The sequence below is a fragment of the Neopsephotus bourkii genome, unplaced genomic scaffold (assembly GCF_033783945.1).
Source record: "Neopsephotus bourkii isolate Nb327-2 ecotype Australia unplaced genomic scaffold, CSIRO-AGI_Nbou_v1 NB_1234, whole genome shotgun sequence".
NCBI lineage: Eukaryota > Metazoa > Chordata > Aves > Psittaciformes > Psittacidae > Neopsephotus > Neopsephotus bourkii.
In genome coordinates, this window is record NW_026901719.1 from 1244392 (window position 1) to 1264533 (window position 20142).

At 39.1% G+C, this 20142-nt stretch overlaps 1 protein-coding gene across 3 annotated transcripts in view; it reads left to right on the forward strand.

The window, feature by feature from the left end:
- EGFL6 (EGF like domain multiple 6) overlaps window positions 1–19811 on the forward strand; it is a 38302-nt gene extending 18491 nt beyond the window's left edge. For 2 of the 3 annotated variants that reach the window (XM_061364432.1, XM_061364431.1), the window contains 5 exons: window positions 2964–3293; window positions 12655–12735; window positions 14657–14743; window positions 16113–16378; window positions 19156–19811. In XM_061364432.1, coding sequence (XP_061220416.1) covers window positions 2964–3293; window positions 12655–12735; window positions 14657–14743; window positions 16113–16378; window positions 19156–19251 — 860 coding nt within the window. In that variant the 3' untranslated portion in view covers window positions 19252–19811. The remainder of the gene's footprint in view (window positions 1–2963; window positions 3294–12654; window positions 12736–14656; window positions 14744–16112; window positions 16379–19155) is intronic. The other variant, XM_061364433.1, reaches the window with a different exon arrangement.
- The last annotated feature ends 331 nt before the right edge of the window (window positions 19812–20142 follow it).

The following is a 20142-nucleotide window of genomic DNA, read 5'->3' on the forward strand; positions in this document are numbered from 1 at the left end:
AGGTGCTCTATCCTTACACTAGATTATTCCTTAGTCATATAAAGCCATAAATCTGCACATCTGGCTACTCTAAAGCTGAGTACAGGTTAGAAGTATACTAGTGATACATCCTAAAACATGCTTGGTGTCCCTCTTTGTCCCCATGAGCATATAGATTTACGTATTGCAGCAGCAAACTGGAGTGTGCAAGTACATGGGGTTTTATACAGTTTCATCCCTTATTTTTGTTACTTCTGTCAGTTGATTTTCTGCACAGCTCAGTTTTGCACATAGAAGGAGATTGGTTTTCTGACACCGCAGATGTTATTATGTTGACCTGTAAGAATTTTTAATTTCACTAGAAAAAATTCAAAGCAGAAACTAATAGCAGATGTTTAAGATTGCTGACCAGTCAGTCCTGGCTTGAAAATCTCCATAGCCTCTTTATCAACCGTCTGAAGTTTGTTGTTACTGATTGTCAAGAGGAAATGTGTTTGGAATTAAGCAATTTTTATTGCTGCATTCACAGAACCTTACATCCTTTGTTACCTCATCCTCCAGAGGAAAGTCTTAGTTGAGAATTATTAAAGAGTTTACTTGCAAATATCTGACAAAGAATGCTGCAAGTTTTATCCAAAAGAAAAGAAAAACCAAATCCTCAATTTTGATCTATTTTTTTATTGGCATCTATTTACTTTATACCTCCAACAGAAGCCTCAAAAAGCCTGAATGCTCCAGTGAGCACACCAACGTCTGATTCTGCACATATACTAAATAACATGTAGTTGTATTTGCCATTAATAAAATTTGGCAAATTCAGATCGGTAGAATTATTTCCTCCAGGAGTGAATATAGATTCAGGCAACTTTCCTTTTTTTTTTTTCCCTACCAGACTATGGTTCTATTTTATTAACTGGTGGATTTCTTCTGATATGTTTGGATGAAAAGAAACACACAGAAAAAAAGTACAATGCAAATTTACAATCCAAGTCTAGTCCATCTGTCCCAAAATACTACTATAAAGTTTTTATTATTCCAAGGTGAGGAGTAAAATAGGACCGTATTCTTGCCCTGATAATTCAATCACTAGACAGCAAAAGCAGCAGGAAATTAAAATATCTGCATTTTTTTGCAGATATCCATTTGCAGTCCAAAAAGACTCTAGTCACTGCAACATCAATATTGATTGAAAATCAAAGATAAGAAAGTATGGCTATTCTAACCCATTGGTGGAAATAGCCTCCATCTGTGGAAGAGCTTTTGTACAGCACACTGGGACTTCTCAGCTCTCATTATTTCCTAGGTACTTCACATAAAGGACTCAAACTGCAGCATCATAGAATCACAGAACAGTTTGGGTTGGAAGGGACCTTAGAGTTCATCTAGTTCTAAACCCTTGCCATGGGCAGGGACACCTTCCACACCTGCAGTATTACCATAATTTCTCCTTTGAATTTGCTTTGTACTGTACACATACCTTGAACAAAATCATCCAAAGTAGTCCTGGCTTTAGCCCTGAGTTACGATTTGGCCATCAGCACAAAGAGCCGTCAGTCTTTGTCAGATGACAGAAGAGTACATCTGGAAGGGACTAAAAAGATCAGTTTGTCTGTTCTTTTGCTTTGAGGCAGATCATACCCAGTATATTCATGACAGATGGTAGCCTAACATTTTTTAAAAAGTTCTAGAGATACAGTTCAAATAATCTAAGTGTCTTGATCCTGTTTTTTACAATTCTACAGCAAGGATAGTAAGCAAGTTTTTCATAATATGTAACTAAAATCTATCCTCATTTCACGTCAACTGATAATTTTCCTATCTTAAGAGAACATGGAGAACAGCTGGCCAACATATTATCTTAAAGGAGCCCTCTGTGCTGCTACTGCGTCTCACCATTGGTGGAAAAATCAATCCTGCCTCCCCACATCCCTAGAAATGCATTTTCAAATGAGTCTATGAAAAACGTCCTTCATTCAAGCATTCAAGCATAGTTTGATTATTTTAGGTAGAGAAAATCTGGATTTTAAAGGAAATAAAAGGCTTGTGACTTGAAACTCGATACACTGACAAGGAAAGCATGATTTGAAAATCGGGGCTACAGTGTAAATGTAAAAATGCCCTCTTACCAATGAGTGCTTTGAAATTTTTGCCCAATCATAGAGAGGATATTTGACTTTATTATACTTCTTAATAGCAAAAACCCCACATTCAGGTGTTTGGATTTGGTTTGGGGGTTTTTTTGTTTGTTTTTTTGTTTGTTTGTTTGTTTGTTTTACAAATTTGAACAATCTCAGCTGTCTTTCACCCACTCTAAGTTTTTCACTTCTGGCAGAATTTGTGTTTCAGAGCAAAATACAAATTTGAAATATACTACAAGGTGAATTTTTAAATATTTTTTTTTTATATTTGTTGGGGTTTACCTCTTATAACTAAATATCTCTTAGAGATAAATGAAATGTGATGGACCAGCTTGGTGTTTTTCCTCTAAAAATACATTCCATTTCAGTGGCTTGCAGCCTGCTGTGCAAGAAAAGTTAGGCCAGAGAAGATCACAGAAGATGGGTAAGGAAAAAGCTCATTGCTGTAGTCTGACATCTGTTATGCAGGGAATCACAGCCCCATGTGCATCTTTTAGTAGTCCCCAGATTGAAGAAGGATAATTTTTCTTAACCAGGCTCCAGTGTAAAAATGATTAATCTAAAGGGCTCTGTAGCCTGTGTTACAGAGGAATCCAAATGAGGTTGTTGTAGAGGATTTCTATTGTCTTTTCACTGTAACTCAAACAGAGGGTCATCTCTACAACAGAGCTAAACAAGTGCACATATACTGAGTTTTGTGCAGAGCTGAACTTCTATATCGTACTAAAGAATTTTGCTGTATGGGTCTTTGGATATTTGAAAAGACACCATGGTCCTATTTATTAAATGTTGTCATTGCTGAATGATTCCTTAGATGAATATTTAATATTTTCTTCTTGGTTCTAGTTATCCCTGAAAAGTCAGCAAAGGAAATTGCAAGAATCCCTGGAACAGCTAAGGACACAATTAAGAAACTCCTTGCATATAAAAACAGTGTGAAAAAGCAGGAAACAATCAAGAATTCAATCCCAGAAGCAGCCGTGACACCATCTTCTAAGACACAGTTGCAGTTATTGGACTATAAAGGTGGCGTTGATCTTGGTGGGAGCTACAGTGAGGAGGAGAAACAAACTGAAGCTACTGAAGAAGAGGAGGCAGAAGAGTCAGATGAAGAAGAAAATGAAGATTTTGAGAATCAGATCGGCCATGAGCAAAGACTTAGAGGAGATGTCTTCTGTAAGTTTCTTCATTTAAAAAAAAAATCTGGTTTCAATATATATATAAGCACTAAAAAAATACGAAACATTAAGCCATCTTATTAGAATTTGCTTGTAGAAAAGGAAAAGCAACTTAACATACCTAGTGTTGAGGCTAAAGATACCAAACCTCACTTTTAGGTGAATTAACACTTGCAGTTATCGTGAGCAGAGGGAGTGCAGCATCCTGACAGGCTCTGCTTTCAGAGCAGTTTAGACATAGCACATAGAAGAACATGTTCATAGAAGAACAACGATTTAGTGTGCTGCTTTCCTACATGACAGTACTTAGCTTTGGTTAGTGACAGGCATACTCATCCTATGCAGCGTGCATTGATCAGAGACAAAACACAGACTTTGGTGTCATAGAATCATAGAATAGTTAGGGTTGGAAAGGACCTTAAGATCATCAAGTTCCAATCCCCCTGCCATAGGCAGGGACACCTCGCTCTAAATCATATCACCCAAGGCCTCGTCCAACCTGGCCTTGAACACTGCCAGGGATGGAGCATTCACAACCTCCTTGGGCAAGCTATTCCAGTGCCTCACCCCCCTAACAGGAATGAATTTCCTCCTTATATCCAATCTAAACTTCCCCTGTTTAAGTTTTAACCCATTACCCCTTGCCCTATCACTACAGTCCCTAATGAAAAGTCCATCCCCAGCATCCCTATATGCCCCCTTCAGATACTGGAAGGCTGCTATGAAGTCTCCATGCAGCCTTCTCTTCTCCAGGCTGAAAAGTCCCAACTTTCTCAGCCTATCTTCATATGGGAGGTGCTCCAGTCCCCTGATCATTCTTGTGGCTCTCCTCTGGACTTGTTCCAACAGATCCATGTCCTTTTTATGATGTGTCCTTGTGTTTCAAATAATATAGACCATACAATAGGCACTATTATTGTTCATGTCATTCCCAACAGAAAAAAAATCCTCCGTGAATCACAGAGAGTTTTTCTTTATCTCTTTTATTTAAATGTGAGAGCTTATCTGAATGGGCATTCTCAAATTTGATGGTATTTGAGCAGTCATCTTACTTCTGACACTAGTCCTTTATCAGGAGGATTGATATGCATGTCCTCAGCCTGCTTTCAGGTGTTTCCTTCCAACTATTATCTTGTACGCCATGCACTTTCTGTGTTCCATATGAAGTTTTCAGATGCATTTTAATTGGTTCTTAGTACAGCTGGCTCAGTCAAATATTCTTCAAATGGCAAAAACATTTAATATGAAAAATATATACTGCTAATAGTTTATTCATGATGCTTTCTCTTTTCCAAAGTATAGAAAAATAAGAAGTGTGATCCCACAGTCATTAAAATTACACCCCATATTCCACAATGATGAACACAAATGAAGATTGAGATAGCATTCAAATTGTTGTTATTTGATTTTAAAAGACATGGAAGTATAATTTTTTAAAGAAAAGGTCATTTTAAGGTCCTCTGTAGAAAAATGATCTTTAATACTGTTACTGTGAGAAAGCCAAAAACCAAACAAAAAAGTGATTATTCACTGAAATACGTTTGAGAATACAAGCTTATTTGCCAAAGGCACACTTCTAAAATTGCCTTTTTTTCAGTTTTCATTGGTAACTTGCCTGTTTCAGTTCAGGCTAAGGATTAAGATTAATATTGCTTTCCCAAATTACGTTAATGAGAATGAAGTCAGGTCATTGTTCACCAACCTCCTTCCTTCCTGCAAATATTAGCAGTGAGCTTTTATGGCATATTTCAGGTTTGCTGACAATACCAAACTGGGGAGAATGACCCATATGCTAAAGGGCAGCACTGCTATTAAGAGGGACCCAGCCAGACTGTGAAAATGGACTGGGGATCACTATAAAATTCAACAAAAGCAAATGCAAAGAGAGGAAAAAACCCTTGTGCAACATTATAGACATTAGGAAGAAGCTGTGCAGAAGAAGTGGTTCTTCCACTTTGTTTGGCACTTGTGAGACCACAGCTAAGGTGCTGTGTCCAGTTTCAGTCTTTCCATTACAAGACAGATGCTGGCATGAGTATAGCAATGATCAGTCAAGGTCAGGGGCTTGGAGAATATTGTATATGAGGAGGGCCTAAAAGTAACTATTTTTCAGCACCAAGAGGAGGCTAAGGGGAGATCTTATGGCTGTCTTCAACTATCTAGTGAAAGGTTATATGGAAGGCACAGCCAGACTCTTCTTAAAAATATATTGCAGTAGGACAAGAAGTAATATATGCATGTTGGCAGGGGTGGTGGTGGAAATCTGATTGGATATAATGAAATGAATATTTTACCATGAAGGTGGACAAAAATTGGTATGGGTATGCAGAATGGTTATTAAAATAACCATCTTCAGAAATATACATAATATGACTGAGCTGGGTCTCAAGCAACCTCCTGGTCAGCAGCTCACACTAAGCCATCCACCTACATGACTCTGTTCCTTCCAACCTACATGACTCTGTGATTCATTCCATACTTTTAACTGAGCATTTCAAAGCAGTTTAGAAAACAGTGGTATCTAGTGTGCATAGACCTGCATCGCTATGTATAAAACTTCAGTCATTGTGCCATTTGCATTTTAATTTCAGGATAGGTTGCATATATTAAATGTGTTTTCTTTCCTTTTAAATTTCCACATGCTATACTTGATCCTTGTTATTATAAAAGTTCAGTCATGATTTAAGCACTTAATTGCTTAAATGTTTGGTTTTAAAAACACTTTAATTTTTAATGATATTGAATAATCCTTCGGAGGGCATGATTAGCTCAAATTTACAGCTTGTAAATTTACACATAATTTTTTTTCCTCCTCTGTTGGTGTCAATCTATCAATGAGTCCTTTACTACCACATTAAGTTCCTCAATATAATCCCCTCAAGTCTCACATAGAGTCTGCCTTTTGTGTTATTAATATTGGTATTGTTTGTCTTCCCAGAAGAGTAGCTAATTAGGAAAATTTGATAAGTCACACCTCTAAGAGATCTTAATTGTTATTTTTAAATGTATGTATTAATTTATCATAGTAGTTTTGCTACACAATGGAGAGAGTTTCCACAGAAAAATACTGTTGGGAAAAAAAGTAATTATTATATGGAGATTTAAATTATTAAAATAGGCCAACTGTCAAAATACAGAACCTTTATGAAAACTACTATTCACATGGGGTGGGGTAAAAAATCACAACAGTTAAAGACAGCAAAGTGAAGCCCCAACATTTAAGAAATGTCAAAATTAAGGTCATCTGTGAAAACTTAAATTTTTCTTCTTATATTTTTATACCTTATGATACTGTCTTTTAATGACTATGAATGACTATTTTCTATGGGATCCTTACCTTGTTCAGTGTGAAGTCAAGACCTGTCCTGCTGTGAAAGGTGCAGTTTAATAAATAGGATACTGTCCTATTGATTGCAAAAATTGCATATGTATAGAAAATGAGAGTAAACCAAAGTACTGGAAAAAAACTTACTGTGTGAGAAATATTCTTTCTGTACATAGAAGAGTTGGACCAAGGCACTTGGTTATAGGAACAATGACTGTACAGATGCTATACTCAAACTGAAGGTGAACTTAATGTGCACAACCTCAATTCTGTCATTTTTCTAACATTTCAGTGCTTTTCATGTAACATTCATAATCCAGACCGGTATGGGTAACTGCAAGTGAATTCCATATTCTGTATTTTATCAGTTTATGAAACTCATTCTTAAAACACTCCTGTAGTATCATGTAGCCAGCTAGGTTAATTACAAAGCCCCTTCCTTTGATAGCACCAAAATTATGAAGAGGTTTTGGTTTTCTGGTTTATTTGGCAATACTAAAAGTGAACTGTTACTCTTATGGGTTCTAGGCTCTTCATTCTGAACAAGAGCAATCTCGCAGTTAATCAGGATGTTTGCTCTTAATTTTACTCTTTTCTGATAAACAGACCACTGTGTGAGTGAATAATGCTCAGAGCTCAGTCCACAGCTGTAGATAAATGGCTCAAAAGATGTCAGACATCTGGCAAGTGTAATTCTTTCAGAGGACAATGTGATAGCAGAGATGTGGCATATTTCTCTGAGGTCAGTATAGCGATATACTGTATATATAGGAACCTAGTCTCCATCTTACTACCTCTTACATTCTGCTTGATATTTTTACAATACCCATTCTAGTTTTCTGGTTTTTGTTTTCGTTTGGGATGGGGTTTTTTATTTATGGACTTTGAACACAAGAAAGCAATGTTAGAAAGACAGCAAGTGCCATTTTTGTGAGAGTTCCCACATGCTGCAGTTTCCAGCACCTTAGAATTCCACGTGTTAGAATTACAGTGAGTTACTTTTCCCAAATTTTGTGTTTTATTTTGTTTTGACTAACTAGACTACCTAGGCAAAACCAGGCATAGACTTCTTCCAAGGGAGAGAAAAATCAAATAGCCATAACAAGAAATAAGAGCTGCCCACAGTTAGTACGCTTAAATGCATGGGTGCTTATCTATCCATTATGTATATTCTGATATATATATATATATATTAGATATTCTGCTATATATCCATTCTTCCAGCATAGCTGCCACAGAAAGAGCTAAATGTGATGCCACAGATGATTTATAAGAAATACAGTCCCACTAACAGAGGATTAAAAAAAAAAAAGAATTAAAGTTTTAAGGATAGCACATGCATTAATTCAGACAAATGGAAAATTACTTCCAGCTACAAATTAAGCCGTATTTTTTTCAGACAAAAATGTCATTTCCAAATGCACTACAAGTAATTTTATATACAGCAGTTCCAAAGCAAAGAGGTGAAACCAAGTGCACATAATGGAAAATCTGTTAGTATTTTCGGTAAGGAAAATCTATCAGCATTTTCAGTAAGTTCCCTTAGCACTACAGTCACTTACCAGTCACTTACCAGTGCTTTTGTACTGTTCTGAAGGGTTCCCATAAAACAGCGCTCCACAGGCCTATTCTAGTGAGCTTCTGGAGTGCTTTTCCAGATGTGCTCCTGAAGCTTCCTATTGCTTTCACAATCTCATTGGCCCTTAACTGACGACTCACTTGAGGGTCTATCAGGTAGACCTGAGCTAATTCCAGTTGTGCCCCAAGCAAGCCCAGTGCAAGACAGCTCCAAACAAGAAGTGATATAGCCAGAGTTGGTGCAACTGGTAGAGCAGTGCTAACAGACCTGTTTGACAGGCAGAGTGAATTGGTGTCTGCCTTCACTCCTGTGGAAATGATGTGCCAGTCTGTCTAATCATCTAGTGAGGACTACACTCAGTATTAGTACACTAATGCTAACTATACACACACTAATGGTACATTGCTGTACATTCTACCAAAGGATATGTTTGAACCTCACTAACTCTTTGCTATACCTTTTAGTGGCAGTCTGTTACTTTTCTTTGCTATCTAAAAGTCCTCACACAGCGAGATAGCTAGAAGTTAGTGCTTGTAGTGATAGAACAAGGAGTAAGGTGTTAAAACTTAAACAGGGGAAGTTTAGATTGGATATAAGAAGGAAGTTTACTGTGAGGGTGGTGAGGCACTGGAATAGTTTGGCCAGGGAAGTTGTGAATGCGCCATCCCTGGCGGTGTTCAAGGCCAGGTTGGACAGAGCCTTAAGGGACATGGTTTAGTGTGAGGTGTCCCTGCCCATGGCAGGGGGGCTGGAACTATATGATCTTAAGGTCCTTTCCAACCCTAAGTATTCTATGATTCTCAGATAGCTCTCAAATCTCGTCTATTTCATTATCCACAGGACTTTCTGGTAAGCCTCGTGTTTTTAAAGTGGAATTCTAGTTTTATGCATAAGTTTGTTTCTAAACCCCCTTCATGGCACTCTATTTAGGCACACTTACTTATACTAGAACAATATCACAGTGTTTTTTTTCAGCACTACTTTCTCATTTCCTGAGATTATTGCTAAGAAGCGTTTTCATGATTGCAGGCATTCTCAGTTGTTTCAGAGTGGGTTTGTGCGAGTCCTGGTTTATTTTTAGGGAAGTACTTTTAGCCTGATAGAACGGGCTGGGGCTGCTCTAGTTTTGCATAAAGTCTCTTTCCTTGCTGCAGATCCTGATACATCATACAGTTCATAGGATCACAGAAGGGTTTGGGTTGTAAGGGACCTTAAAGATCCTCTAGTTCCAACTCCCCTGCCACAGGCAGGGACACCTTCCAGCTGACAAACTATATCTAACATGGTTTAAAGAGATTCCTCCTCCTCAGAACAAGGGTAATGCTCAAATATATCTCGCAGACACCAACTCTGAATTTCTTGCTATTGCAAGAATCTGTGTCAGCAACAACGTGGCTGCTCTCAGGACCAGAACATCACCAAGTTACTTATGCTCAGATCACCACAGACATCCATAAACACAAATCCTATGGAAATTGTTGGTAGCTAGTTACATAGGTACCTCTGAAGATCTGGGCATTAGTTCTCTCTGCCACTAATTCCTGTTTATTTAAGATCAAACCATCTTACCTCATAAGAGCACCATGCTGACCTTAGCAGTTAAGAATGTGTGGCACCATGATATGAAGGATTTTATATGTAGAGATTATGTAGTAGCTAAGTGCTGCAGACAATTAGGTGGGTGGGCACCAGCAGCACAAAAAGAAGGATAGACTGTGCTGTGCCTAAAATGGACATATGTGAGCCTTTCTTGGTCAGAGTCTGTCCTTAGAGAACACGAGACAAGGCCTCCCTTTCTACAAGCACCACTTTTCAGCAGAAGAGCTGAAAAGAGTAATCCCAACTTCTGCTTACTACTAAGTAGGGGTAAACTTCAGATCTTAGCTATGTCCAGTGATGGTCTGATGTAAAATGTAGGCACACTCGAAGAAGGCTTATTGGAAACCTTTCTGTAACCTGAAACTTACAGTTTCTTATAACATGCAGCTGGTATCTTCTAGTAAGTGGAGAATGCGAGTATAATGCCTGACTTGGAAAAAAAAATAGATTTGGATACAAAATTTGATTCTTTTCCTGTGCATGACAGCTCTTCACATGAAGCATCTGCAGCACACAGCTACACCTGCATGTATATCCTTCAAGTGAATTCAAGTGTAATTCAATAACTCAGTAAATAAATCGTTCTGACAGCTGTTGTCTTTAGCTAAATAGCTCTACTCTTTCCTGAACTGATCATATTTTAATAGCTGTCTTCATTTTGGCAAGGATTTTCACAGCCTGGGCCTCTTTAAGTATGAAGCCAAGGCTATGGCATGACAGTAAACTTAACACCTAATCTCTATATGCCTGTTCCTTAATGTGTGTACGTAGACATGTATCAATTTGGAGAGATATTAATCCTTGCCTTAAGTAAGAATATTATCCAGGTGATTTAAGCAATGGTCTGGGTGAGGGGAAGGCTGCAAGAGCAACAAGAAAGGACACGCTCCTGGCAGTTCATCAGAAAGCTTGTAAGACTGCATTAGTCTCCCTTCTTTGCTCAATTCAGCACCTCTGGAAGTGCCTTCAGGGCCTCTTCGTTAGTGTGTGTTTTCTCTGGTGCAACACGGAGCTATTTTTTGTGAGTTTTAAAGGAGAGTAAAGATGAAGTCTTTATGGTGCTAGGAGGCTCTGGATTGGGTTGTAAGTATATTCTTAAAATTGAGTATGTGGTTACTACTGTAAGTTGGAGTATGTCGATAGAAAGTCCAAGCTCAGTGGAATTCATGGGAACAAACTGCCCTCTGAAGAAATGTGCATGCATGTGAAAGTAATGATGTTCTAAATATTTGAAATTTGTGACTTTCTAATAGTTTGTATGATACAATGCTGAGTAGGGAATAGTAATTTCCATTTCCATATCTTCTGTCCTCTGGCACTGCTGAGGAAGTCTGAGCTTTTCTTAACGTTGCTGCCCATGTGGTGTGGCTGAGAAGTAAACTTCAGTCGGTCAGGCTTTCCATTTCCACTAATACCTTCTGTAAGCAGTTATCCTCACTCATTTTCTAAAATGGCACATTTAGGCTCCTGTTTTTGTAGGTGTGTACCTATATATCATAGACTCCTCTGCAAGTAAAAGCAGTGAAAGCTGATCTTCCCCTTATCTCTTGTGTGATTAGTTACTTACACAAGCTCTGCACAAAGAACGTGAGACTAATTATTTTTCTTTTTTAGTGAGTGCGCTTTTCTATTAATCACCTAAAATAGTACAAGAGAAGCCTAATCACAGAACTTTAAAAACACTTAGGGTATTTTAGAGTATTACTTACAGTAAATAAGAGTTTGCAAACTTCTATATCTTTGTAGCTCTTCAGACAGGAGAGGTTTTGCCTTAGTCTCTGAGGCTGCTGCTGAAAAATTGTTCTTCTTGAGTATCTTTAGGCTAGTATCTTTGAGAATAAACCTAACATTCATTGTCCTAGTGACAGGACAAGAGGTAATGGGTTCAAACTTAAAGAGGGAAGATTAAGGTTAGACATAAGAAAGAAACTCTTTACTGTGGGAGTGGTGAGGCAGTGGAACAGGCTGATCAGAGAAACTATGGCTGTATTCAAGGAAGTATTCAAGGCCAGGTTGGAGAGCGCATTGAACAACCTGGTTTAGGGTAATGTGTCCCTGTGCATGGCAGGGGGATGGAACTAGATGATCTTAAAGTCCTTTCCAACTGTAACCATTCTATGAGCCTATGATTCTATGACTGTGCTGCTGTACTAACTCTTCCAGTTTGGCACAAGACACATTAAATGATTTTTACAAAAAAACTTACTCAGGGGTTTCCACCAGGACTGGTTATCAAAACATCAGGCTGTGCTTGCCAGCTGTTGCAAGGACAGTGAGGAGAAGGTCATTGCACCTTTCTTTCCCGGCAGACAGCATTGCTGATCAGGTCTGCAAGGGAACACGTACTCCAGCAGAGAGTATGGCTTCAGAAAAATAACTCCTGGGGCTTCTGTTACAGCAGCACCAGCTATCATTTACCTGAATACAGGGCTCTGGCCTTTGATCCCCCAGTGTTTAATGCTTTTATAAAGTTTCTCACAGTTTTTGAGGCTGCTGTGGGCAAAGTGCTGCCAAACCACTGAGTTTTCTTCACAGGTACTTTGATCATTAGCTGATTTTTCATAGCAAGAAAGCAGATCACCACACCTCAGAAAGATCATGTCAAAGTTTTATGACCTTGTGAATCTTGTAGCTCTATTCCTTATGGCTTAGAAGCTGTAGTGCTGTGGAAAACAGCAATTTTAACAAAATTTTAAAATTCAGTATCTAACTGGGGTTAGGAATGTGAGTTTGGTGGTGGAGTGGAAAACACATACATTGAGCTACTTAAATAATTCATGGCAACTGGTAGAAAGGAACAAAATTCCATTTTTTATTTCTATGATGATTCAGCACTTGACAGATTTTTTTTCCTAGTTCCCAAGGTGAAAGAAGCAGCTGCCTTTGGCTCTCTCCCTGCACAGAGGAAAGCTCCGATGTCAAGACCAGAGCAAGAAGGTAGATTATTCTTAATTCTACAGTATTGATTTTCATGTGTATTGTGTGTTTTCATGACAACCTATGTTAGCCAATCCAGAATAAGTTAAAAGCCTTTGACATAAAAGGTTTGGTGAGTGTGTTAAGAGACATTATATGGCCAAATCAGTCTGCCAGTTCCAATGTGAGCTCCTTTTCAGAACATACTTTAAATGTTTATAAGCCATGTCCAGGAAGTTCACCCACATTGAAACTTGACTTGTAACTGAATTTTACTTGCAATTTATTTCATAGTCACAAAAAAATAAAATCATTTCTATAGTCTATAAAATGAAACCATGTTAGGAGAGTGTGCACAGCACACAACAATATGCCAGTGTCCTTCAGGCATATTCTCTTGTTTTTTCCCCTGGTCCTCTGTCAGAAGTCAACAGGGGTTTCACCTGAACAAGACTGAAGAAATATTTACCTTGAATTTTAAATGGCTTGGCTGTGAATTTATGATAGTTCCCAATTCATCAGTAAATCCTGTGAATATCAGCATAAGATGATACTACTTGTTCTTTCTCATGTAAAAAAAAAAATGTTGCAAAATCAGTCAGCGGAGCATACAAGGTCCAGAATCTGTCAATTTATGTACAGAACTTAAGCTTCTGCTATACCCTTGGAAAGTGCTTCATGTGCTTTCAGACAGAAAATTTCACTGCCTGTTGGGGACTATAGCAGACTGAGTGTAGCTCTGGTCAAAGCAGATTAAAGGGCAAGCCTCCTCTCTCTCTCCTGGTGGGAAATAGTTTCTCTGTGATGCACCAAATTGTAAAGCTGACTATAAGGACCTGCTTATGAAAGCCACAGAAAAAATGGCAGAAACCAAAAGGGAGTACTGAGAGATGGTATTACAGGGCAGTAGTTTCTCTTGGGGAGTAACCAGACAAGTGGGCAGGGGCTGAAACCCTGGGATTGGCTGTAGCTGAGGTTATTTTTAGGACAAGTTGGTTTTCACCCCCCAAATATTGACAAATGCTTTCAACTCTTAAAGAAAACAAAACAAAACAAAATAGATAGATGTGTTGGCTGACATTAGAGTAAGATTCTGGGTTTTTTCCAGTTCAGAAAGTAGTAGTTTTAGGAACAATGGATTTATGCATTAAAACTCTCTAAATGTCATGTACTGCACTGCTGTATCTCATGATAAAACACATTAAAAGATCAAGAAGGATGCTTCCTTCTGAGGAAATTCAGATGGCTGACGCATTATTCTTAATCTGATCTGTCATGGTTGCATTGCGCAGTGTTTCTTTCTTTGTGTAAGACTTTTCATCCATAGTCACGAAGGCTGTGGTGTGCTCTGGGTGACACCCTTTTTCAGTGTACTCTAAAGGTCAACTGATTTAGGCTATTCCCAGGTCCACATTGTATGAGTATCAAGTGCTGACGCAAAGGATTAAGCTCGTGGGAGGCCAGCTTCTCTTTCAATGCGTAGAACTGGAGCTTGAGCATCTCAGCTGATTACAGCTACAGCAGTGTAACAAATGGAGAGAGGGGAACTCTGAAGTTGGCAGATCACAAAACATTTATGATGCTAGAGTTCAAAACTAAAACCTCCACTATACCTGGCAATCAGCAGGCACTCAGTATACAGAAGTCACAGCATATAAACTCATGAGAAGAAGTGAGATTGGCAGTAAAAACACACAACAGATTTGTCTTTCTTTAACTCATGTACGTTAAAGAAAGAATTACTACATAAATTTTAATGTTTTACTTTTCTGCAATGTCATCTAGGTCAACACTATCTGAACTCAGATTGTATATGATTTTAGAATGACCTATACATTAATAACCAGATGAATAAAGAGCAGATTATTTCTATCAGTACTTATGATGCAGTGCTCCTCTTATCTCTGAGCCTCCGTTGCCAATTTTCTGGGGTTTTTTTCAGTTGATTGTAGCTTCAGTCGAGGAGTCTGTGACTGGAAACAAGATGCTGATGATGACTTTGACTGGAATCCTGCTGATAGAGATAAAGGTATTTAAATATCTGTCCTCTAGCTATGCTTAGATTTTATGGCTCACCCCCTCCAAAAAAAAGGGGGACTAAGGAGAAAGCAAAATCAAGAATTAGCTCTCCCATCAATGGGTTATCTTTATAAAAGAAAAAAAGGACCAGAGAATGGTGGGAGTGGAAATTGTTTCTTTGAAATATCCAGTGACAATTGGTAATCAGCAACATATTTCAACACAAATGAATCAAAAGATGACAAAAATTATTAGAATGTAGGTGTTCAGAATTGTAAGGTACAAGGTAATGGAAACCTTTTTAGTTATGCATTGTGCCTCCCCAAGACCGGTAGGGCATTTAACTGCACTCTGCCATTTAGATGGATATGGCAATGTAGTCACTCACATGGCTTAGACAGCACTGTGATAACTGCTTGGAAAGCTCAAACTCTGCAAGACACACTAGTGACAGCATTCCTTAGAATGAGCCAAACGCAGGGAACTATTCAATAACAGCTGATACCTGACCTGATACCAACAGCAGGCCTGCTAAAACCTCAAAAAGAGCTCCAGGAGTGCAATGTGTGACTGCCGTGTAGGTGTACATGTGTGGCTGAAGAAACTTATTTGAAAGGATGTCTCTTGCCCTGTGACACAGGCAATGTTGCAAAAGTCGCTGCAGTAGGGACCGGTGGATCCTGCAGAACTTACAGGCCACTTGTTCCAGTTCCTACACATACATTGTCCCCTCTTCCCTCACAGTCTTTCCATCCCAGTCTTTCTTCACTAATCCTTCCTTCCCTGCTCCATATATTTCCTTCTCCCCAAGTTCCTTATCTGTACTGTAACTTCCAGGAAGACTTTATTCTGACCTTACCCTGTCTTCCCAAACTTACATCTGCTAGTTATGACTTTGTTTATGGGCCCAGATGTTTTACCCCTTTATCTGTTTGTGTATATCTGTCATTTCATTGGGCCCCCAGGATTTGTGGAATGAAAACCCATTTATGAGTTTGTCATCACTGTAGAGGACAGTGGAAAGAGTGTTATCCAGCTCAAGTACTAAAACTGTCTGACCACAGAGGCACAGCAGCATATTTCAGACTGTTGCATTTTGAAAACTGGAATGGTTTTGCCCTTAAAAGATAGTGCAAGGAATAATAACTGTAATTGCCAGTGAAATATGAACTCATCTCCCCTGTAAATTGATCTGACTTCCAGCAGTGCAATTTTATTCCTTGCAAAGTATGCTTCCTGCTGCTTTTCTCCAGTCTGATTTTAAATTATTCAAGTAACACAGTTTCCATGTATTTTCTTAGCAAATATGTATTCAATTTACTAATAATGGAAACAAGACCATTAAAGATGCATTTACGTTTGGTTTTTTTTGTTACAAGGCGATGGGTACTACATGGCAGTTCCAGCTTTTGTGGGGCACAAGAAGGATATGGGGCGTCTAAACCTTCTCCTCACCAACCTGAAACCAAAGAGCAGCTACTGCCTGATTTTCAGTTATCGGCTTGCTGGTGAGAGAGTGGGGAAACTTCGAGTGTTCCTGGCAAACAAAAAACCTGTTCCTGTCTGGGAAGAGAACAAGGGAAAAGATGAAAAATGGAGAACTGGAAAAGTAGAGATATTTCAGGGGGCTGAAACCACCAACAGTGTAAGTATAACACAGTTTATAAGCCAACTGTCATAATCAACACAACAGCTCGATTTCATAACCCTCAAGTGTTCCACCAACTGTTTTGTAGGAATCAATTACTGGCAATTGAAAGGCTTATCTGAAATGGGCAAGAGGAGCACACATTTTAGGACAGAAAAAAGTTATTATCTGTTTGTAATTTCAGAACTGAATTAACCCTGGTTGGTTAGAACACTGATGCCAATAATCCTGTCATTTTGTAGAAAAGCTGCATCAGATCATAAATTAACATATGCAATCAAAATCTGTCCTTAATATCTCATGCAACAGAGGCATACGTACATGCCTGGAAAAATGAAAATGGTCCCTTTCATAGGAGAGGATGCTGTTAAACCACACTAAGTGAGACCATTAGAGCAAAAGGAGACATCATATATAACCAAGCGTGGGCAGCTGCCTTAGGATCAGGACAAACTAGCCAACAGGGAACACTGCACTAATGTATGCCTGAGAACTGCCTCAATCATTAGCAATTTTTTTCCTTGAAATTCTAGGGCCTGGTTCTCATTTATGTGACTGAACTTGTTCAGTGCTGTGTAAAGGCATTTACTGCATAATTGAATATTGTGAGTATAAATAAATGCAACCCCTTCCCAAGGTTCTTTGCACTGCTGGAATGATGCAGAAAAGCCCTTACATGAATGAGAATCAGACTATAAAATAAAAGCCCAGGCATCCTACTCATAAAAATAAATCTATTCTTTCTCTATAGTATACATAGAATCATAGAATAGTTAGGGTTGGAAAGGACCTTAAGATCATCAAGGTCCAACCCCCCTGCCATGGGCAGGAACACCTCACACTAACCCATATCACCCAAGGCTCTGTTCAACCTGGGCTTGAACACTGCCAGGGATGGAGCATTCACAACTTCCCTGGCCTCACCACCCTTACAGTGAAGAACTTCCTCCTTATATCCAATCTAAAAGTCCCCTGTTTAAGTTTTAACCTATCACTACACTTGTCCTATCACTACAGTCCCTAATGAAGAGTCTCCCTCCAGCATTCTTGTAGGACCCCTTCAGATACTGGAAGGCTGCTATGAGGTCTCCATGCAGCCTTCTCTTCTCCAGGCTGAACAGCCCCAACTTTCTCAGCCTGTCTTCATACAGGAGGTGCTCCAGTCCCCTGATCACGTCCTTTTTATGTTGAGGACACCAGAACTGCACACAATACTCCAAGTGAGGTCTCACAAGAGCAGAGTAGAGGGGCAGGATCACCTCCTTCAACCTGCTGGTCACACTCCTTTTGAGGCAGCCCAGGATACGGTTGGCTTTCTGGGCTGCGAGCCCACACTGAAGCCGGCTCATGTTCATTTTCTCATTGACCAGCACCCCCAAGTCCTTCTGCACAGGGCTGCTCTGAATCTCTTCTCGGCCCAACCTGTAGCTGTGCCTGGGATTGCTCCGACCCAGGTGTAGGACCTTTCACTTGGCATGGTTAAACTTCATGAGGTTGGCATCAGCCCACCTCACAAGTGTGTCAAGGTCCCTCTGGATGGCATTCCTTCTCCCTCCAGCATATCAACCGAACCACACAGCTTAGTGTCATCGGCAAACTTGCTGAGGGCGCGCTCAATCCCACTGTCCATGTCAGCGACGAAGATGTTAAACAAGACTGGTCCCAACACTGATCCCTGAGGGACACCACTCATTACTGGTTTCCAGCTGGACACTGAGCCATTGACCACAACTCTTTGCATGAGGCCATCCAGCCAGTTCTTTATCCACCGAGCGATCCAGCTATCAAATTGATGTCTCTCCAATTTAGAGACAAAGATGTCGTGTGGGACAGTGTCAAACGCTTTGCACAAGTCCAGGTAGATGACATCAACTGCTTTACCCCTGTCCATCAGTTTCGTAGCCCCATCATAGAAAGACACCAAATTGGTCAGGCAGGATTTCCCCTTAGTGAAGCCATGCTGGCTGTCACCAAACACCTTGTTGTTTTTCATGTGCCTTAGTATGCCTTCCAGGAGAATCTGCTCCAAGATTTTGCCAGGCACAGAGGTGAGACTGACTGGTCTGTAATTCCCCGGGTCATCCATTTTCCCCTTCTTGAAAATGGGGGTTATATCTCCCTTTTTCTAGTTGTGGGGAACTTCACCTGACTTCCATGATCTTTCAAATATGATGGACAGTGGCTTAGCAACTTCATTCGCCAGCTCCTCCAGGACCCCCGGATGGATTTCATCAGGTCCCATGGAATTGTGCACGTTCAGGTTCTTAAGATGGTCTTGAACCAGATCCTCTCCTACAATGGGCTTAGGGTCTTCATTCTCACAGTTCCTGCGTCTTCCTTCCAAGATTTTGGAGTACATAGAGTAAAAATATCTATCAAATATTCACCCAAAACCTAACAATCCTAACAAATAAATCAAAAATGAACAGTTGTATTGCCTTCAAGAAATGAAGTGCACTCTACAACACACACTGTAATAAAACTTCATTATTATAACAGGATTTCACTCAATTTGCCTTTTTTTTTTATTTTTTTTTTTTTTTGTGGTGAAAATAAGTAATCTTATTACCAGCATCCATTTGGTATCATAAACCTGTGCAGGGGATTATAAATCTAGTTCAAATAATGCAGGAAATTCTAAAAACTGCAAGGATTTAAGTCATAAAATTAATCCTGTATTGTCATAAAACATTCCTCAGATATAGCACTAGGAATTGATAAATGGTTGGATATGCTACATTTTCATTATTAATACATCTCTTTTCTTATGACAGGTCACTTTTGAATCAGAACGTGGGAAGGGCAAAACTGGAGAGATTGGAGTGGACAATGTTATACTAATTTCTGGTCTATGCCCAGAAGATACCTGATAATGGATATTTGAGTGTACTGGATTTGATACTGTTTTTAATATTTGCCTTACTAGTAGTGTATTTTTGTATCATTTTGTTCTTTATAAAAAAAAACCAACCAACTATAAAAACTGTGCATTGAACTTAATGCACCAATGCAAACAGAAAAACTGACATGTGCAAGACGTAGAGTATACTTTTGTAGGAGTTATTCTAATTCTAATACATGCTCTGAGGGTAGCACTACAGTATTTTATCATTGAAGGTCAGGGTTTCTAAAGTGTTGTCTCGCTTTTTTTATGAAATCGACATGCTTTTATTCCTTAAAGTTCTTTTCAAGGCTATTCTTAATTTTTCTATTTCATCCCTTCTACACTACAAGAACATAAAACAGTATTTAAGAGGATGGTGGTACTTCTTGTGATACAATTTTAAATTCTTGCTTAATGTGCAGATATTCAGTCTATGCAACAAGTAAGAAGAAAGAGCTTTATTTCCTTCTTGATGGAGCTAAGCAAGTTCTAAGAGGAGTCATGTATTTGAGGAATATGTTCATTACTAATAAAGTATGTAAAATAACTTTGTTTGCCATCAGTGTCTTTGAGTCACGAAATCACTATTTAGAAATGATCCCTTTATAGCTTTATAAGCATTTAATGTTCATTATTAGCATATGATGTAACCAAATGGCTCTGAAAAGGTAAAAAAAAATGACCCATTATTAGGACTTATGAAATTTCATCTCATGCCCCTTCAAACTTCAGCATAAGGGATGGAGACTATCTGTCATCCCCAGGAGCAGGAAGGTGAGCAGAATTTTCTCCGACAAATTAGGAGCTGCCACCCCGCCACACTCACCCATGCATACACACACATATGGGTATACACACACATATATATTTAAGGGGG